The following is a 22,801-nucleotide window of genomic DNA, read 5'->3' as shown; positions in this document are numbered from 1 at the left end:
AAACCCCCCCAAAAATGCGTATTATTATTATTCACCGTGGTCACGCAATCACGCGAACCGGCTGAAAGGGAAAACGATCAGCATCACCCTCCCTTCGAAGAAGGGAGAAACGCTTTTCTCGCTACATTTTGTGTATATGAAATTTCAAGGATCGACGCCATTTTTGTGATATCGAAATGTATATATATTTGTTCGTTCGCAAAAAATACCACCGTGATTTGTGACATTTTAGAGAATGTAACTCGATATTCGATAGAAGTAATTACTAATTTCGATGAAAAACTGACGAGTCGTTAGTTTCGACGATACCAAAATGGCGTCCCTCCTTGTTAAGCACACGATATCCCGTGAAAAAAAAAAAAACAGGAACATTTTCGCGACCAATTCCATCTTCCACGTGCAAAACTCGCGATATCGACACGGTCGCGAAGATGTGACGAGCAAATCGCAGGAATACTCCGCACGAAACACTCGTCTCTTGGAGCCACGTTTCCGGCTAAGGGAGAAGCGTACAAGGTACGGTATGTGGAATTTGGTGCAAGCTGACGCGGTCTGTAATCGTTTGTTACGCGTCACCCTTCTACGATGAAGCGGCTGAAATCATTCGTGTATCGTGAATTTCGAGGTCGATTCCGGTTTCTTGATGAACAACCCGGCGCAGGGTTCGAGCGAAAGAATTCATCGAGTTTACCGGCGTGTCTCCTTAGATATATCCCCCTCGTTTCGACCACACGACGTTTCCGGTATCGAAAAGAGTCACGTTCAAACACGAACAGCACACGTTCCAGAAGTATACAAACACACGAACCATCGCCCATGTCTATCAGGCACGTGTATTCGCGTTCACCAAGCACTCCAACGCACACGTATACTTCCTCTCTCTCTCTCTCTCTCTCTCTCTCTCTCTCTCTCTCTCTCGCCTGCGTGGCGTGTCCTTCTTCCGTTCTGTCACGCGAAACACGTCCAAAAGCTCGATTCACTTCACTGATAAATTGAACAAATAAAAGAGGAGATTCATTATTTCCGTTTTATGTATAACAGCAGATTTGTCTCTGAAAACTTTATTTTCACGTGAATTTTTATGGTAATGAATACTGTGCCTCCGGTTCGGAGAAAATACCGGCATAGTGTTTCTCTGTTAACATTTATACCCATTTTGTGTTTTACCATTTGTTGGTATATTAACGGAATAACGTTGGTAGGATTTGGAATTTGATTTCTACAGTGAGAAATCGTTTCTTATTGTACTTCACAAGGGAGAAAAGTTAAATATGCGAACTTTCTATTCGAGCGTGTTAAACCTGAGCTTTTGGACGGTTTCCATGAGTGCTTATTCTCGTAGCGTACTATATACCGTCGCTGTATCGCTAGCACAGTCACCATAGCAAATATTTGTATCGTTACCATTCCACAGAGCACCGCCGCCACCATTTTCTCGCATACCTCACGTAAATTTCGTGTGTTAGAGCAGTCTGGTAGACGTTCCCGGAACATCGTTCACGTCCGTAGCTCTGTAGACCAAGTCTGTAGTCTGATCTCGGATGCGAAGTCGTCGTGACAAACCATTTTTCCAGCAACTTTCGAATACACCTTTAGAAGAATATTACTCTAGAATAACAATCTTAACAGAGAAAAGACGGAATTTTTCGTAGATTTTCTAAGATATACAAAAGAAAAGAAACAGAAAAAAAGAAAATGTGTTTGCATTAGTACACTTAGTCAAGATTCTGCACAGCTAGCAAAAGGGATTACATGGTAGACCGTTGAAGGAACAGTATTCTTAAGACGAACAAGTTAATAAAGCGTCCCACATTCGCGGCTGAAGTCCGTAGAACAAGTGAAGAACGGCTAGTAAAATATCCCATTAGTATTCATCCTTGGCGGAGAAGTAGAATAGTTCCTCGAAAGTCAGAAATGCCTCGTAGCACACGAGGAAGCATCGCGATAAGCGCAAGAATACTCAAGCAAAAACACGGTGTGTACAAAGTAACAAGTTACTCGGAAGAAAAAAAGATCTAAGCTCTGCAAGAAACGAGCGAAAATTTTTTACACAGAAGAAAAAAAAAAGAAAAGAGTAGGGAATAATTCGCAACGACGTCGCATCCGTCACCGAGCACTCTCCGATCTCTCCCTGCATCTTCGTGTATGTGCCTGCGTTAGATCTTAGGATTTAGGTGAAGTCTACGTGGCTTGAGTGGCATTTACAGATATGTATATATAAATTTAGGGGGATTCGCACGAAAGTGGACAGAGAACTCGTTTTAACTAAGCACTATCGAGAAGAGTCATTTATCAATAAGAATCTCTAGCCAGACAGAGCTAAAAAAGAAAGGAAAAAACAAAAGATAACTTCACCTTGACAAAATCGTTATCGTATCACCACCTCTTTGTTTTCTTATTCTTTCTTTCTCTCTTTTTTCTTGCACCGGAAGGATGCACCGATCGACGGTGCACCCTTTCACACCTGGGCGTCGAACCTCGAGAGCGAGATATCGAAACGAACAATGCACCAGCACCAAGGCCTGTGTCTCGTCACCGATATTTCTCTTCTATCGTCGACTTAGTAGCACCCTCTTTTCGTGTACCCTGATCTCTCGTCCCTCGGAATATCAATCAATAATCCCTTCCAGCTCTTCGATCATGACTGACATACTTCATACATCCTTGAAGGGGAAATTCAACCACGAATTCTCCCCGCTCGTAATGATCGTTCACTACTGTTTGTGAAAATCGAAGAATCGAACAGATTCTCCGTCTGGTTTTTATTTTTCAGCTTGCTTTCGCTCCACCCCCACCCCCCTCCCCCCAAACTCCCGTGGATTTTGTTACGCGCCACGTTTCAGATCGATTCGTTTAACCGAGTGATTATTTGCTTTTGCAGAAAATACACGGAGAGATTAATCGTGATATCCAGCGTGTAATAATAACGAAAACGAAAAAAAAAAGAAAAGAAAAAAGAAAAAACAGAGAATACATTGGAAAAATATTATGGACGATAGCGAAGGGTGTTTTTTATTAGCGACGCATGCTTCTTTCAGTTGTCTCTCACGGGCTTCCGTCACGTACGTACTGGATCGTTTCCTTTCGTTTCGTTTCTTTCAATTTGGTTCCTGTTTTATGTATGTATATAAGTTCGAGTGAAATAAACGAAGTTAAGCCAATGAAGTATGTCAAGCCGTGGCTAACAGAATTTCCTTGACAAAGCATGCGACAGGAATCAGTTAATCCTAGGACGAAAAAAAGAAAAAAAAAATAAACGAGACATTGCAAGAGCACATACAGAGTCTCTATTCCTTTTGTTCCTCGATCGTCTATCTCTCTCTCTCTCTCTCTCTCTCTCTCTCTCTCTCTCTATCTCTATCTCTCTCTCCTGTCTGTTTAAATCTCTCTCTCTATATATACATATATATAATTTCTTTACTCTCTGTCTGCCTCTTTCTCTCTTATTCTGTCTTTCTCTTTGCACCCTGCGAATCGAACGACGACTGTATATACGAGACGTCGACGATGAGGACTTTCGAAAGGATAGAAAAAAAAAAAAAAAAAGGAAATTTCAAAAAAAAAAAATGTGCTGCGATTGGAATGCGTGGAATGAGCTGCTTTGGATGTGTAGGTGATAAGACTAAGTTTTTTAGCAATTTATTCCCCCGTTCATAAAAGGGGGACAAATTCACGCCCGCATCCGCCCCTTCGTCACTCACGTCCCCCGTTTAACAACAGAACTACTACTTATTACTACAACTACTACAACAACAACCACTACCATCATGACTACTACTACGAAAAACGAAAAACAAAAAAAAAAGAGTAACAATAGTACCACGATCATCGTCATACTATATAATCGTGAATATCGTCATAATCATCATCAACATCGTCATCGACACCGCGAAACCATCACCACCAACCAATCAACCGGTCGTTAAAGTCTCCTTCTGAAAGTTAGTGGCCGAAGACACTGCACGTGACACCTGTTCCCTTCAGATCCAAGGCCCCACGACATTGGAGGACCGAACCAGGTACACTGATCACACGTTTAAGCCTCGAATTAAAAACAAACCTCAGCCACGAATCGACGGGGAAAAAAGAAAAACAAACACACATTTTTCCAATCATCGTTATCCAATCTATCACTAATTCCACAAACCTCCAGTCCGCAACCTGAAATATTGAGTGGCGCATCATATATAATCGGGATCGATTCGTTTCGGACGAAGCGAGAACGGACCGTCGATGTTTCCTTTTTTGCTAACTCTGCTAACTGCGTTTCTTTGCGTCGGCCCAGTGAACAGGAATTTCGCGCGATGGCAGGATCCGGTCGAGGCGAGCTCGGTTCTCAAAATGGCTGACGTTTTTATCCGCGCGTAGTTTCACGTGGAACAAGTAAATGGAAAGCCACGCAGAAGCGAAATTATTGTTTTAATTTCCTCCCCAGAAATGAAATTCTAATTTGATTCTATTTAGAAAAAATTGCGATGACAGGTCAGAGTGTTTAACCTCTATACGGGTGAAACGAATGCAAAAATTGCCGCGGGTGAGAGATTCCTTTTTATACCAAGAATTGCTGTAATTTTCTGCCGGTGGATTGAATGTTTCACTTCCGCGAGTCGAATGAGTAGAAATGACGCGAAAGGGGGAAAAATTATTACCTCGAATGTTGCTGTTTAAGAGGGTACGTCACCCAGGGGCGTCTAAAAGTGTGTAAATTTTGGAAATTCTTTTCATAGGTACCAACTAAATGGAAAGCTCCAATTTTTGCAGATGATATAATTGCAACTTTCAACTTCTTTCATCAGTTCTTAAAAATTAAAAATGTTACAAAATGGAGGAGTTATTGGGAAACAACTTCTGCTGAAACGTCGATTGCTGGCCAAGCCAACAAGGATTGGAACGTCTGAAATAAGAAATTCTTTTTGAGTTATAAATAAAAATGTATTGTCTACAGTATAGCTCAGGACTTTTCAAAAATTCTACTTATTATAGAAATAGCGGCAGTTTGAAGAGGACAAACCTCTTTTGAACTTTAAACTTTTCTAAAATAGTAAATAATTGAGAAATCGAGAAAGTCGAAATAATTTTTATTTATAAATCAAAAAGAATTTTCAGCAATCGATGTTCGAGCAGAAGATTCGCAACAACTGCTCCATTTCGTGACATTTTCACTTTTCAAAAATTAGAGAAAGAAGCTGAAAGTTACGTTTATATTCTACGAAAGAAATTGAAACTTTTCACTTAGCAGTTACCTATGAAATGAATTACCAAACTTTGCCTTTTTTTACAGACGCATCAGGTTGGTATACACGCTTAATAATTTTACGGGGGAAAACCTGAACTTCGCGTCTGACCGAGAATAAAAAGAGTTTAGTAAAAGAAACTGAGAGGAACGTTAGAGAAAATCGGAAAGATTCAGCCTACCTTCGCGTCGCGGTGAAAAACTCGGTAAGAAAAAATCTCGACGGGTTCCATCGCGCGAGATCTATAGCCTCCACGAATCATTATGTCACGCCTTTGATAGAAAAACGACGTACACGTATATATTCCATGCGCGTCTCGTTACTTCTGTGTGTATACGCCCTGCTGGAGATCATGCCTTCGGAAAAGCCACGGTATGTATGCGACACAGTCCACGGTGCCCGAGTCAAAAGTCACGCTAGTCCTGGATTCAACCTCAGTCTCTCTATTCACCTTTATTTTCCTGTTCTAACGTTCCGTCGAATTGAAAAAAATAAGCGGAAAAAATTCGAAATGTGACGGATTCCCTGTTTTCTGCAATTTCATCGCGAGCTATCATGCAGAGGATGAAATTTATAATTAAAGCGCCGGTAATCCGGATGTTTCCCCGGTTGAAAATAATTTTAATTAAACTGCTTGATTCGCTTTCTGTCGGGTATTTTTTTTTTTTTATTTTCGTTATTCCTGGTACGAGATACAAGGACTCGGGATGAAAATAAAAATTGTCCTCGCGGAAGGAATTAGCGGAAAATGACAGGAAAATACGGCAGCATGGAAAGCTATTAGTGTGTCATAATCAGCTCTATGTCGATCGCAATATAGCCGCACGCCGTATGGCTAAACGAATCAACGAGAAAATTCACTTAGGAAAATTTCGTACGCTTCGAACACATTCGCACACGCTTTCAACGTGAACGCACACATTGTCAAGACGAGTCAGAGATTGTTTGTGTTACTGAATCATCTGAGTCATTGATGGATCAAGTGTCTTTGCTGGGAGCATCCAAAAATTGAACATTTTCTGTTTTCTGTCAATCATTGATAAGTGTTAAATTTCGATATTTACAAATTTTGGATGCTTTGTGCAAATGACACGTTCATTTCTCGAAAATTTAGAAACGATTGAATAAATGTCAGACGAGAGAGAGGTGAAAATCGTCGCATTGAAAGCGTCGAATGGAGCGAAACGATTTATTCCGAACGGCACTTGGCTCGATTTTGATGATCTGAAGATCTGGAGGACAGGGGACAGCGTGAGGTGATGCGCGACTTTTGATTCGTCCCGTAAGAGAAACATTTTCATACGATCATTTTCTTTAATGTGTGCAATTATTCGTTATTCACGTCACGTGTACACCGGTTGAGAGGAATCATAGGTAGAACTTTGAACATTTTGTAATATATTTCCTCCTCGAATGGTATCCAGTGAAACTTGAGAAAATCAACTAATTACAATGTAACAATATTTCTCAAATACGAAGAATTTTCTTTCGCTGAAAAATCACGATCTTTTAGAGAGAATGAAAGAGAAATTATTTGGTAAGATTCGCTTCGACACCGTTCAAAGTGGATGGAATATTTCACAAAATACTTCACACTCTACCGTCGAGTAACTCATCTCGTGTATGTACACCCACACATACACACACGCGTATGAATGGCTAAAACTCTCTTCTCTGTATATGTACATTTTGAAACGATTAACGTTTGAATGTTTGTCCTCCTTACAACGACACCATATTTAAAAACCAACAGTGCACCAAGTTTGTTTTTCTCTTGTACATTCTTTAGTTCGTTCTTAATACGATATATTATATATATATACATATACATACACTTTGTCTCTATAATTTTGATCTATCGTTGATTTTTTGTCAACGATCGTATGCAAGATGTCTCGTTTGTAACGAATATCGAAATTATGTCTGCTGCTGTTGAAAGAAAGGAAAAATGCGTAAAAGTGGAGTTTGCATAATTTCAAAACGTGCATCTAGTGATGATAAAAGAAAAGTTCTCCCCAGATCATGGACATTCTTTTACACGTTAACGTCTGTTTTAATTATTTTAAAAAGTAAGGAAAAAAATGTAGATGACCTTGGAGGGACAATTATTGTCATCGTCAGATGCACGTTCTTAAATCAACCATATCTGTACAAGGGAAATTCCAGAACGTGAAAATTCGAAACTTTGCAGAAAAGTAGTTCAAGTGACGGTAATTGTGAAAATATTGTTTGTTTCGGTAATGAAACAGTCCCACGAATGGAAACACGTCCTCAAAAAAATTGCGAGTTTTCATATTATCGTGAATATTTACGACACCGTGCAAGATATGGAAAAAAGTTAAATTCAGGGTTGTGTGATTTTTTATGTCCCGCATTGTGGTGGTGAAAAATTTTCGAAAAATTAAAGGTGGTGGAGGTAAACTTATTATTCATCGACGCGTTTTTCAAACAATTAAAAGTAGTGGGGCTAGCTTAAAAAAAAAATGTTTTTCGAAAATTCTTTGCCACGAAAATGTAGGACATCAAAAAGCACACAACTTTAAATTTCGCTGTTCTTCCACATCTTGTACGGTTTCGCAAATATTCAAACTCGTTTCATTGTCGAAACAAAACATGGTTTCATAGTTATCGTCACTTGAACTACATTTCTGTAAAGTTTCAAATTTTGTTCGAATTTTCAGGCTACCGAACTTCCTCACCTGTAAGCTATTTCTTCCTATTCTCAACAACGGTAGAAATAATTTCGACGTTCGTTACAAACGAAACACCCTGTATATAAATATATACATATATATCTCCACTGTCACTATTCACCTGTGAATGTTTATTTAACTTTACCACCCAGTTTAAATATATTATATACTCTCTTCTCTCGTTCTTGTACGTCTCAGACACGTTCTTGCCCATCACGACTTACCACTATCATGGCCAATCGTCGTAATCGATGCACGAGCAGCGGGACGGTCCGAAAGTCGTCAAGTCGCGTCAAGGCGAGCCGATCCCAGGCCCAAGGAAGGACTTTGCGACTGTTTGGCACCGACCTGATGCGACATGCGATAATACGACGTCGTTCTCCTCGCGTAATCTACTGTCTTATCCTCTACCGTTTATACCTCTTGTGTTTTGTCCACTTAGGCTGGTCGCAAACAGCCCAAATATATTATACAGCCACTATTTCATGGCCATTACTTCTCTGCGAATTATCCAGAAATTTAATGTGGACTCCTTTAGAAATCGTAAAATAAGAAATAACCTTGTATTTCTCGATGAATTATTCACAAATTTCGTAAGTATACGTTGCAGTTTATGAAGTGCGTAAAATTGTTAAAAGAATTTGAAATATCGCAGAAAAATTGATAGAAAATTATTATTATTTCGTATCTCTGTTTGCGACCATACCAAGGATCATCGTACATCTAGCCACACACACTCGCCGAAATGCGTATCCACGAATCACTCTAATCACTCTGACCACCGCTCACGTCATCATCGAGCAAACATCGCGAGTCCTCCTCAGCACGTATCACCGCTCGACTATTCGATTCAGAGAGATCGCCTGGTTCACGTCATCTTCATCTCATCGAGCGTGTCATCTATCGAGTCGTGGATACGCATTAACTCTCATTCATCTTGTCCATGCGACGTGGCCGCGTTTCGAGTATAATCCTCCTCTACAGAGACCTCGTGTGATAGATTTCGATGTTTCGATCGTGTTAATCCGGCACACATATAAACGAGGAAATCGTCCAATTGCCTTTTTTTTCTTAGTTGTTATCTTAATGATTATCGCGTGTACGTTTTGGACGGCTCGGATAATTTCGAAGCAAGCTCGATGAGAACAGGAGAGAGGAGATAGGAGGCAATATAACGAACGAAGTGAGAAAGAGAATGAATCGTCGAAACGCCGCGCGCAGAAATATGGACAACGATGTCGGCCGTACGTCGCGGTGGGCGAAAGAACTGCGGCGGCGCCCGGCGTCCGCAAGAGGATCGTTCTGTCGTTTTTGTGGAGAACAACGTATTTGAAATTCTAATCGCATCCAATCGAAAGATCGAAGGCTCGAAGAATTGAACAAAAACCAAAAAAAAAAAAATAAAAAAGTAAGAAACATTGGACAAATTAATCGAATTAGAGTGACCTTGCGTTCGCGGCGTCCGCGAGAGATCGATGAAAAAATAGTCGAAAGATTGATTCATTAGAACGCTCTGTGGTCCTTGTGACGATCGTGGATGTCCATCGGTGATCGGTGGAACAAAAGAGACAGCAGCAAGTTCTGTACATCGTTGTCGATGAAATTAAAGAATATACTATGCCACGGGAAAAAAAAAATGATCACGGCCCCCCATGGTCATTCGGAGGAGCGCGAAATGATCGGCTGGATGTGTTCGAAGGAAGAAGGAAGCTCGGCGGAACGTCGCTTTTCTTTCGTCAACCGGGACGCTGCCGGTGCCACTTCCGCTTCCTCGAGACTGTCCCGTGTGGAAGCGAAAACACCTACGAAAATTCCAATTTTGCGTCCATCCACTGTATACGGTGATAGAATCAAATTTTAGATATTCAAAATGAAACTTAACGATTTAACTGTTTAAATAATCCTCTGTTATATTATATCTATATAAGTACAAAAATAGTGAAGTGAAAACTTCTAAATATCGTTGGCTACATTGGTCAGAGTCCTCCTCTTTCGATTTTCAAAGTCTCAGGTACAATAAAAGGGATGGGTGCCCCCCAATTTTCTCTTCTAGCTAAATTTGAATTTTAATGATCTAAGTCAACAGTGGTTAGTAGAAAAAAAAAGTATTACGGTAGTTTTCAACCAAAAAAAACTCAGTATTTCAACCCTCGAAAGCAAAATGCAGTGGATGACTTTTTCTCAACCCCTCGAAAGATATACAAATTCTTCATCCACGGGACAGATTTCGTGCGTTAGCGAAGGCCGCACCCGACTACCGTAGAAATAAACCACTACCACCACCACATCTCTTCAACCGAAAAAACCACCACCGTATATACATCACACCAAGAAAAATATATAATAAAAAAAAAACCGTAGAAGTTTCTCAAAAAAAAAAAAAAAAAGAAAAAAAATTCCCTCGCACGCTCGCTATATATATATAAAAAAAAACCTCTATAGAGAGAAACACACGAAAAAAATAATTAAAAAAAAAATAAATAAAAATACGGACGTTGGGAAACACGATCGACGAGTGTAACCGTATGCCCCTATTGCTTGTTGTGTTGTAAAGGAGCTCAAAGCCACGAACGAGAGCCTGAAGAGCCTGCAGACGCAGCTGGAGCTGTCGTATGCCTCGACCGCGTCATCCGGAGCGGCCGTTGCCGGCGGAAGTGCTGCTGTTCTCGGGCTAGGTAGCGTATCAGGTGCAGGAGGTACTGTCCTTGGAGGTAGCGTGGCGGTTCCAGGTGGCGTGCCCGGTAGCACCACCCTGACGGCCATCTTGGAGACAAAAGACGCGCGCATACAAACCCTGGAGAAGGAGGTCTCGTTACTTGAGGCTGAGTTACAACGTATTAAGGAATGCGGTGGTAGATTGAGGGAGCAGTTGTTGAAAGCAACCGCCATACCTAGTTGTACCACAACCACTAATACCATTGGCGGTAGTAGCATACAGTTGGAAGCAGGAGGTGGAGGAGGAGGAGTAGTAGGTGGAGGAGGAGGAGTAGGAACAGCAATGGCTCAACAACAGCAACAACAACAGACGCTGCAACAACAACAACAACAACAACAAAATAAGGTTGCCGTAGGAAGTATCGAGTCGCAAACGCGACAACAACAGGGATTGGTGACGGCCATGGGTGGTTCGCAGCAGCCCGGCACGTTGGCTTTGGCCAGGGGACCGTCCGTGATGACCTCGCTGGTACCGTATGGCCACACGTCGTCCACGGCATTAACCAGTTCATTACTTGCCGGTTCGACAGGTGGGATCACGAGCGGGGGCGCAGGCGGTGGGGGCGGTTCCTCGTGCCTGGCCGGCATCTCGTCGGGCGCTACCACCGGCGTGGTCAATCCCTATACCGATCGTTACACCGATCATCATCTACATCATCAGCTACTACATCATCATCATCCTCCTCATCATCATCCACCACCACCACTACCACAACATCATCTTCATCAGCATCATCAGCATCAGCTACAGTTGCAGCATCAACATCAAATCCAGCAACACTTGAAACAAATTGAGCCTGCGGCGCAGGGCGCACTGGCGCTGCACGCGCACACCTTCAACAAGCACGACATGAACTTCAAACGGCAAGTAAGTTTCTTCATCAACAACGTGCGCATCGAAAAGAACGACGCCGTCTAGGGAAATAACTAAAAAAAATATGGTCGACTGCGCTACACTACTGCTGGGTGTGTTATAAATATAAAGTATCGATCGATGAGAATCCAAAAAAAAAATGCTCTAACCACACTGCGCTGTGTTATCAATTCTTTATAATCTTCCGTAATAATCATGGGATCTCTACTTCTCTGCTCCTCTGTTGCGTCACGCCGAATTATATAATATACATACCTTGCACGCCGCAGGTTCCTCTCCGCGTGAGTACCCTTTGTGGCTGTACCCCGAAAAGTCAGGACTACTACTACTACTACTACTACTACTACTACTACTACTACTACTACTACTACTACTACTACTACTACTACTACTACTACTACTACTACTACTACTACTACTACTACTACTCTACTACCTTGCGTCTCGTTTTTTCAATCAAAAAGTAATAATCATCATCGAGAGAAAGCAGAGACTGAGCAGCGTCTGTTTCTATAAAACGCAACCCCTCTTCGAGTCAACGGGTGCGCGATGCTCGTTACGAAGAAGCCGACACTGAGCCAGGAGATATTAATGTGTTCGTGCGTAGAACCGGAAATATTCGAGACACTGAAGGATCTTCAAGTGTCGATGCTTTTAGTGAAATGTGTTCGAGTGAATGGAAGTAAGCATGATGGGAATAGTATGGGTGAAGGGTGAAGATGCCTGTATGTATGAGCGTGCATGCGTGCGTGTGTATGTGTAAGTGTCTCTATACCTAGTAGAGAGGAAAGGAAGAGAAAAAAAAAAAACAAAGAAGAAGAGTATATTTGACAGGAAGCTGCGTGACGTAGCCGTCAGTCGAATCGTTCACAGGTCGAAACGTCCCGCGGATCTTTCGATTCCTTTCGTCTATGTCTTCTCGGTACGCCGCGTTGATGCGTGTACACTCGTGTATACGAGTCCGTGAGAATTAAATAGAAAAAAGCATTTCTTTTTCCCATGGGAGAATTTTCATTCGGAACAGCATTTCACTCTTCTCTGAATTAAATGGCTACCGATATGCACACAGCCCGGAACACAAATGTACACACACATACACGATACGCTTAACGTTTCCCGATTTTTTATTCACAGCCGTGTTTTTTTGACAGGCGACAAGGTTTTTCTATCCAAAAGCAAGAAGAACGAACGTTCCCGAGCGTCCTCAACTATTTTGCCACCATACGCCATACAAATTTTACTTCTCTCAGGACTTGTACGTACACGCGTGTACACGCGTCAATCAGCGACACATTATAGCGTACCTGTTTTCTTTACCTCCCGACGCCCCGTTTCTTAACGAACAGCAGAGTTCTCTATTTTTTGACTCGTGATTGTACCTGTTTAAGATGTCGTAGGTTTTACTGAGAAGAAGAAACCCGATCTTCGACTGATTTTCTCGATTCGAAACCGTGTTCGTTCCGCCTCCCTCGTGAAGAAAATTAGAAAATACGGAGGAAAAGTGGTGGAATCGTGGCGAAATTGTCGAGATGGGTTTCGGGGTAGTTCTATCGAGAGAAAGTCACACGAGAAAGTCACAATTCGGTAGCTTCTACGTGTAGAGCCCGAGAGCAACTGTGCGTACCTAATGTCTAGGCCTTAGAGGTTTTGATTATACGTTGTTGTTGAATTTGTGGATAATTAGGCGTTGTACAGTGTCCCTCCCCCCTTGTTGAATTAGAAGACACGTCTTCATAGGAGACACGTTGTTTCGATTCTGTTTAGAAGGGTGTATACTCATGAAACGCCATGCTGGTTCTGCTCGTTTTGGGGAAAAGATTTCAGCTTGATTCTCAGGTGGACGATTTTTCGAATAAATCGCCAAAGAAGAAGAGAAAATATCGCTATTTTTCTGAGAGAAAAATTACACACATATATATATTTAGATACGCAAATTGATGTTTGAAAAAAGATTTTCGAATTCGTAGTGAAAGTACAAAAAAAAAAAAAAACGATGCACCATGTTTGTTCCTATAGTACATTTCTAAAGTAGTCGAAAACCACTTGAAAGTATACATCTAGCCTCGATTAAAATTTAAGATCTTAGACAACATATTCTCTCTCTCTCTCTCTCTCTCTCTCTCTCTCTCGTTCTCTTTCTATCTCTCTTTTCCACAAGATCTTCCAGCTGAGAATCGAATGCTCTCCCAGAATCTTTTCCATCAAAATCGACCCAGAGAATCTCGTGGCCAAAACCAGGCCGGAATTTCGCGGGAATACACGCGAAACGTAACCCAAATTCGTGGTGAACGATGCCCACCACACGCGTGTGGTATAACGGCGATACACAGGTGAAAGAAAAAAAGAAAAGAAAAGAGAACGAAAGCGTGCGTGTACAGTGCGTGCGTGGACGATGAAGAGCAAGACACGCGAGCAGAAGTTTCTAACAGTTATATTTTCGTAGCTGAGACCGTTCTAGTTCGCCCTAACCCGCCCCCTCGTCCGCCCGATTCACGCGATGATCCTCGGAGCTATCGGTGTTCAGAATGCCACGTGTGGGCTCATCGACGATAATAATCGACAAACGGAGAACAACACACGTGATATCTCATTCGTGCACGTCGTTTTCTCTTCACGATCGCTCAGAGGCGCGAGTCTCCTCGTCGCTTCCAGCACAATCTTTATTTTTCTACTCTAAATCTAGGAGTAAGAGACACGAAAACGGTACGAAACGCGTCCCAACGACGATCTATAGCGAGATGCAAGCTGGAAAATGGTCCCCCCCCAATAGGCTGCACCAGGCGCTTCGGAGTGGTCGAGCTGGCTCTAGGCAGGGATGATCCTTTTTCCTCCCCTCTTGCTGTCTCCTCCGTCGAGGATTGGACCGGAAATCGACGCCTCAAAGGACATCTCTCCGTCTCGACGATGTTTCACGATCTCTGGTCGACTCTACGCTCGCAAGGTCCACATTTTTGAGCCTAACAGTGTGTTGTTCACACACACACCCACACGCACATTGCGTTCCACCGATCCTCTTCGTAGACGAAAAGAGAACGCTTTACGTCGTCAATAATTGGAACTCTCGATAATCGAGAACGATAGATATATATTATACGTATATACATATACATATATATATATATATACACATAAAAGAAAAAAAGAGAACGATAATAAAAGTAAGGAGTAATAAGAAATTGGATGAATAATTCTGTATGACACCCTGTCGATTCTCTCTCTGTAACCCGTGAAACGATCCTCCTTGAGACGTTGACAGCCTCTCGAGGCCACCGAGGGTGCTTCGCATGGACGACTGAAAAAACAAAAAAAAATACCCGAATCTTGGAGAGACAAAGAAGAGACACGTCACAGCGAATGATCGAACGAATTCTCGATAGGTTCGAACGTGTGTATAGTTTCTTTGAACCCTTTTTCATCCTTCCCACGTAATTCCTTCTCCCGCTCCTCTGATCCTTTTATCTACCGAAAAACTATTACGTTCCGAATAAAGAAACACGAAGATGAAAGGAAAAAAATGTTACACGATCCTATGCACCTTCGAGGCAACCTGTCACTTAAGATTTCCTCGATTCAGACAGAGAGTTGTTCATTTTGGACACGTGAGGAGTGCATGTCAGCGACGACGAGGAGGCCTCGAAGTCGCGCTGACAATGTGGAATAACAATATATATATATAACCAGAGAGAAAGAAAGAATTTGACTCTGTTCAATCGTTCTCTGATCCAACTTCGATCCCCTCTCCTTTACATCTTTTCGAATTATGATTTCGTCCACTTTGTGAAAAATTCATCATCCACCGAACCCCCCTTTCATCAGTCATATATATATATCGACGAATCATCGTTAGCTCGCCATCACGCACTCATCAAACACAATAAAAATCGATTCACTCGTGGTCAAGAATCGTCTCATAAAAACCGTCCCAGAGGATCATCGAGCAATCTGCAGTCTGCACTCGACCCCGAGTCTCGAAATTCCTTTGCACTTCTCTAGTAGCCAGTAGAATTATCAACGATGTGTCCGTCCGTCACCTGTACCATTGACTTGTTTCACTTGTTTCCTCGCAGCCATCACACTGAACAGACATCGTTTGTTTCCTTTCATCGATTCATCGTAGATAGATATTCACGATAGCCCTTACGTATATAATTCGTTCATTTCATCTCGTCGATTCGTTTCATTGCCAGTTTTTCTCGAATACTCGAAGGGATCATTAGTCAATCAGGATCGATCATTTTTTGTTCATCGTTAGACACAATCGATCGATTTAGGATTCACGCGTATCGGTATCATTGCTATTCTGGGGACTTATTGCGTCGAGGATATCATTTTACATGAGAAACTAAACATCATCACATTATGTTGATTGCCGTCCGCCATTCTCTCGTCGCGTAGAATTCGAATGCAGCTAGCGTTCAGGCATGATGCATGCGTCGGAGAGTAGGGCAAAGTAGAGTACCGATTATATCACACTTAACAACCCGTCAATCTTAGGTACGTTTCTTCTTGTGAAAGTGCAAGCTTCCTTTCTGTCACTTGGAACGCGAAAAGCTGAAGACTCGAAGTGGAAAAATTTCTATAGAAATTTTGATTTTTCAAATCTTTAAATTTCTTTCCCTTCTACTTCGAGTCTTCCACAGCTTTTCAACGATTATTTCATCGAACGTCCGGCGACACGAGAACGAAGCTTACACTGTCGGATTGGTAATAAGTAGGACATTTTTCAGCAACCATTATTAGAATCATGCAGATATTTCAATCTCCAATGGGATTCCTTGATATCTTCACAGGAATTTTGAAAGAACCAAAATCGCTATATTTTGTACACGATGTTTAAAAAAAAAAGAGAAGAGAAATCAAGGAAGAAATAGAACGGTGTAATGAACCATTGAATTGGCTGTTTGTCGTTTTCCACCGGAAGTGGAGGAGTTCCAATACGACGTTCGACATTGAAAGATAACAAGGAGTCTACTGAGAGACCAGGAACCGCTGGCTAAACTTCACATGCCATCTTTCAAAGGCGCAGACTCATCGAATCGAATCGATTCCATAATAAAAATTGCGTTTGTTCGTGTTTGTTCGTGTCTGATCACGCTTCACGTGTCAATCTCGCGTCACGACTCGTATCCTGAACCATCGTTAGAAGCGCATGCGAGTTCTCGAAGCGGTCCTGTTTTTTAACCCTGATGCATGCTGCATGCACGCAGACAACGTATCGTTGCTCCTCGATGCATCTCTCATCATCTAACCAGTCGTCTCGTTGATCAATACACGATCAGGTAATAGTAAAACGCCCATTCTCCATGGATCACCATCGCAATCACGGTCTCCACGGCACGTGGAGACGAGCACGAAGGGTCGTTCGATTTGTCTGTCGAGCTTTCTAAAACTTCCTCTGTATCGTTGATAGCCGGACCTCTGTGTTAACCCCTTGCTTTACAAATTTTCTTCAAGATTCCATCGGTGAAAATGTCCAACGATCGTTAATTCGTATAAATTGTCATTGCACAAATTCTGTCACGAGTATGTGATTTAACGTTACAAGGTAAGGGGTTAACTTTTTAACTCGAGGATTACCTTTGCCGCTGTAAAAATTGGCGTTCGCGTTTTAAACTTTCGAAATTTGCTTCTAGTTCGCTTGTGACGAAGAGGAGTGACGCGAAAAAGCAGTTATTTAAAATCACACAAAATTTCGAAAATGTCGACAGATGTGGAAAAAAAGTAGTAGAATAATTTTTGCAACGAGTTCAGATATTTTCTTTTGATAACGTGTAACGAAGTTCACAGGCAAATGGAGCGTCACCCTTCGCCATCCGCCATAATCATAAGGGTACACCATTAACACTTAAGCTAGAGCTAAGTTAGCGATAAGTCAGCAACGGATGGCGGTCCCCAATTCCGCTGAACTCGTTCGACACCTTTTTCTTCTCCTCTCTCCGTCGATTGAACGAAGTAACGAGCCACCTCCCTTCGATAAATCGCGGGCCACGGTCGTTAATAATGTTGTGCAGCGTTTAACGACGGGGGCCGCGTATAAATTCCTACGTGCCCGGCATACGGAGCCGCGGAAACGATTCGACGAATGTCGAAAGCTGATCACGTTCCAGCATGATGAGCGGAAACTTTCTTCCCTGTTGATTGAACGATCAAAAATTAAATGAAATCGCCGTGTAACAATGAAACGTGTGCGCTCGTTGCGCTGATGTTTCTTTAATACGCAACCCTTTCGATACGATTAATCACAATCAGAAAACTCCGTTAACTTCACTTTCGAAACTGCAAGGAAATTCTTCTCAACAGTTTTTTAAGAATCAAATTTTTTTCCGGAGGAACGAGAACGAGAGAGATTTGATGAATTACGTAGCGAAAGGGTTGAAGAAGAAGAGAAGGAGGAGGAGGAGGAGGAGTGGAAGAGGAAGGCGGAGTTGGGAGGCCTTCGTGGTCAGCGAAGCATTATTAAATGTGGTGCCCCAATATTCTAGCTTTCTGAGGAGGTAAGGATATTCTTCACCCGACAAAGAAGCACTTCCAAGCCACCACCTATCCTTCGTTTCCATCTACGTGATTACCGTATTATGTAACGGAGTGTTTCGATGTTCCGTAGTAACACTTTCTCTTACACACATACACACACATACACACACACACTCTCTCTCTCTCTCTATCTGTCTATCTCTCTCTCTTTTTTTTCTTCTGTTCTGTCTATTTCTGTCTAACTGCCTGCCTATCTCTGTCCGGGGTGGCCAGTAAGTTTCCGGACGACTCGAAACTTTTTTATAACACGGCCGAGTGCTCGGCAAATTCCAGTTGGAATTTCACGATAATTTTGCGTAACTACGTTTCCCAGGCTATCCTCTCGCTGACTTGGAAATTAGTTTCCTGATTGACATCGAATGACTTCCGGTTTATCTTAATCCGCCCCTCGGAGATTTTTCCGCAAATAGAACGCCACCCACCGAGTTTTCTCTCTGTGGATCTTTCGAGTTTCAGCTTTTATCCACCGGTAATTTGCCAATCATACTTCCTGTGTTATAATTTGAAAAATTTCTTTCCGAAGGAAATCGTGTTCGTTTCAACTCCTTCAAGTGACTATCGCGAGTTTCATTTAGTAATAGGAAAATAACGCGTTTCGACTTGGAACTTTTTCACTTCGTCAATTCTGTTCTTTAGGCTGTTAAACGCATCGTAGAGGAGGATTTGAAAAATTCTCCATTGTAATTTCGCTTAATGAACGGAGTTTAAAAGTGAGAACAGTTCGAATTTGTTCAGGGACAGACAAGCCGCCCCGGGACTGCCCCTTTCTTTCTCTCTTTCTGTCTCTCTCTTTATTTCTGTCTCTTTCTTTCTCTCTCTCTCTCTCTCTCTCTCTCTCTGTCTCTCTCTCTGTCCCTTTCTCTGGTGTGAGTCGTTGATCAGACTGTCCGCAAATGGTTCACGTAAACGATCCGCGTCGTCGTTCCACGCGACGACGAGACGTGACGAGACGAGGCGGGGAAATGACTCATTATCCGAGGCTTTTCCCCGTGCGTACATACGTGCGTGTGTGTGCAGCCGAAAACGACGATCGTAGATAGAGTGACTTCACAAAAAAATGTAGATGATCTTGCGTCGCCTATAGCGGCCCGCGGCCGTTGTGTAATACAAGAGACACCGAGGAACCCGAGACGATGTGACGCCGATCGAGGCCGTCACCTCTAACCGTAGACCTGTTGTTTTTTTTTTTTTTCTCCACCACTTGGCACGATACTATAGAACGCTGGAGAGAGGGGGGATCGACGATCGATCATGATCCATCGATGAATTTCTCTCGTTAATTGTATCGATGGGTCTTGATCAAATCGACGATCCCCGGTGCTTTGTCTTTGAGCTGAGATATATACATGAACACGTCGTCTGGTTTGGAAGAGTAACCTCTGATCGAAGTAATTTCAAATTGAACGTTTCGACGATCTTGTTAGATACATTCATCTTCGTGGAACTTTTTTTTTCTAGGAAATAATAAGGTTCACAACATAGCTGCATGAGGTGATAGAGTTCGTTGTATATTTCTAGAAAAGAAACTTTTAGGAAGAGCAGCAAGTCAATTTTTACAGAGAGTACAGATTTGTTTGTTGATTTTTATAGAAAAGCTTTAACGACGCTTGACAAATTCTTCGTTTCTCCTTTTTTTTTTTTTTTGGTTTTTTCAAGTATTCGAGGGAAAAGAGTGTCTTTTTTTCTTTTACCTCGATTAAAGGTCTCGACGCAACCAGATCGGAAACAGTGATATCTCCTCCACACTGCGTACTCTGCTAGTTGATTAGTTAGAAAACATTTAGCTGTGTTGATTCTGCTTGCGATCCCGCGGCGAGGAGCGTCTCCTCGCCAAAGGATCCTCACGCGGCCTGCCGACACCAGAGTAGATCAGACGAGCGTAGTAGGTACGTACACGAAAATAAAGAGAGAGACACAATATACATAATACGTTCCAGTCTCGATTCTCCAATTGTCCAATCCGCAAATTATCATCCTTAAATCTCTCTCTATATATTCTCTCTCAATCACGTCTCTCCCCACGACATTCGTTACGACACGTATAAAGTATATATCTCTCGTATACACGCAGGATACACTTTGTTTGTAACTTTGTATCGTTGGTTTCGATATCGCTGCATGCTCAGTATGACGAGGCCCTGGCCGAGTACGACAACGCCTCGCCAGACTATTTATTACCACTATTCTTATTGTTACTATTAATGTTCCTCCGTTGAAAAAAAGAAGAAAATATGAAAAATACAGGATGAGCGCCACGTCAGTTCTACTTTCATCCTCTTTGACTTTGCATTCGTGAGAAAAATTCAGTATGAATTCGCACGGTGAAAATTCAACGCGCGCTGCGAAAAGTAGCACGTTTCATGTATCTTACGGGGAACAGCACGTGTCAGTTTGCCACGTAGAGAAGCACATTTCATCGTTTCATCTGTAAGGATATTAGCACGTTTGCTCTTCCACCATGAAAACTGATATATTGTACTGTTTCGCGACGAAGAATAGCACATGTGGGATTTTGCGGCGGAAACCATCACGTTTCGGCGTGTGATCAGTGAAATAATCATATTTCTTCCGAAAGGAATGCAGGTGATTGTCAATTTAATATAGGAAACAGCCTTTAGATAAATTACATAGTTTTATTTTTAAGGAAATACAGAGGAAAAACAGGTGCATGGTTTTAAATTGAAATTTTAAAACCGGTCATTTGACCGGGCCATGGTACGGTTAGTGTTAAAAATAAAAATATGTAATTTTTCTTTTTTTATTATCTAAAGGCTGTTTCCTATATTAAATTGACAATCGCCTGCATTCCTTTCGGAAGAAAGATGATTATTTCGTAACCGGTCATTTGCCCGGATAAGTGTCGGTACGGTTAGTGTTAATAAATAACGACTACATCTAATCGTTAAAACGAAAAAATATGAAAATGTTTCTCACTCTCGTCTCCGATGCACCCAAGAAGCGAACGAACCGAGGAGAGAAAACAGTCGGTAATTCCCAGAACACCTGTCTCCCTCGATAACTGTCGCGACGCGTCAATTAAGCGGGGAATACTGTATATTACGACCAAATCAGAACAAAATTCTAATTAGATCAGATTCGATCATGTCTGACTTACATGATCCAAAAAAAATCAAATCTTATCCGTATACATCCTTTTTTTATAGCCAACCATTCAAATGTGCTACAGTTCGCGACGAAAAACGAAACGTGATACTTTTCGTGACGGCGAGGACAAACGTGCGGTTTTTCCGTTCGACAAATGAAACGTTCTACTTCTCGTAACGCAGGTCGAATTAACAAAAGATGATAAATCGGACGATGCAAAGTGTAGAAATTCGGAGGAAATCGTATGGAGATTGAAACAATCGAAGCCCAGTCGGACCAATAACCTGGCCAGTCTGGACGAACAATTTTGGCAAAGCGATTAGAGCGAATGGAAAAGTTGGCGGAATGGAACGGAAGGTGAAACGGCTGACCCGTTTCACAGCCGATTTACCTCCGAATTGTGTACCGGTTCGAATGGAAAGAGGAAGTTGGCTGGAGATCGTGGTCGTACTCGGTCAACGACGGAGAGACGACAGAGAACCAGGCGCCTCCGTCGCTCGTTGTTTCGTCGTTCAGCAACCTATAGAGGAGCTCACGGACTGATCCTCTCGTGGACGACGACTCTTTTCGCAGCTGGACGAGCTACGGACTGAGGTGCAACGCAGGGACCAGGAGCTGCTCGCGATGTCCGCGAAGATGAAGACACTCGAGGAGCAGCACCAGGATTATCAGCGGCACATCACCGTGTTGAAGGAGTCGCTCTGCGCCAAGGAGGAACACTACAACATGCTGCAGGCTGACGTAAGTCTCTTCTTCTAAAAATTAAAGGGCCTTTCGCTTTTAAACAGTCGAAAAGTAGCTGTTTTTGGGAAAATTTTTGCAAGAAAAACTGTCGGAGATATTGAAATGAAACTTGCAGCGATTATTATTCGCATCTTGCACTGTGCGTTTAATTTTTTTGGTTGTAAAATACAGTACAGCTTTTGTGTGACGTGTACCGGAAGTAACGCTTGCCTGGGGAAAATGGTTTTTCAGTGTACAAAATTTCTCGGCTTTGGCACATTTGAAACAAAAATGCCGTGAGGGATCGATTGTGTAATAGTTGATGTCGAACATCATCCACTACGGTTGAAAAATACCGAAGAATAACAAAATGGTGGCACGTCAAAGTCGTGCTTCGTGCTTTTGCCCAAAAATCGTTACCTCTGGAGCTTTTAAAAAATAGTAACTTTTGGAATTTTAGAATGATGTACTTTTTATGTGTGTACTGAAGATGTGTAGAAAATTTCAGAAATATCCGTTGGATAGTTTCCGAGAAATCTTGCAGGTATACCTATATTTTCGAAGGTTAAATGTAACCGAAAATGTAAAAAGCGATAAATGGCAAAATTCATCATTTTTTAAGCGAAAGGCCCTTAAAGGGTTAATTAACAATTCTAGTATGCATAACTTATAACAGGGAGCCGCGTGCAATTTGCAAAAATCAATAACTGTTTGTAGCAGGGTTCTGAATTAAAGTGCGAATAAAAATGAAAAATATTGCTTTATAGTATCATATTTTTTAACCACTTGTTTGAAATTGAACGAAATTTGCATGTTACAAATCCAAATATGTAGAAAAAATTTATAAACGCAGGAATATTAAAATGCAGACAATTTTGAAAATTCATCAAATATATATATATTTTTTAAATAATAAAGCAATT

General features: G+C 41.9%; 1 protein-coding gene across 1 annotated transcript in view; it reads left to right on the top strand.

Annotated features, from left to right (window-relative positions):
- Positions 1-22,801, top strand: part of LOC108575972 (golgin subfamily B member 1) — a 100,418-nt gene that overhangs the window by 55,390 nt on the left and 22,227 nt on the right. The window contains exons 5-8 of the mRNA XM_017938910.1: positions 8,126-8,314; positions 10,482-10,821; positions 10,900-11,510; positions 21,729-21,896. Of these exons, the coding sequence (XP_017794399.1) occupies positions 8,126-8,314; positions 10,482-10,821; positions 10,900-11,510; positions 21,729-21,896 (1,308 nt within the window). The remainder of the gene's footprint in view (positions 1-8,125; positions 8,315-10,481; positions 10,822-10,899; positions 11,511-21,728; positions 21,897-22,801) is intronic.

The sequence above is a fragment of the Habropoda laboriosa genome, unplaced genomic scaffold (genome assembly GCF_001263275.1).
Source record: "Habropoda laboriosa isolate 0110345459 unplaced genomic scaffold, ASM126327v1 scaffold300, whole genome shotgun sequence".
Taxonomy (NCBI): domain Eukaryota; kingdom Metazoa; phylum Arthropoda; class Insecta; order Hymenoptera; family Apidae; genus Habropoda; species Habropoda laboriosa.
The sequence above is the reverse complement of the archived record's forward strand: the minus strand, read 5'-3'. Positions and strand labels throughout refer to the sequence as shown.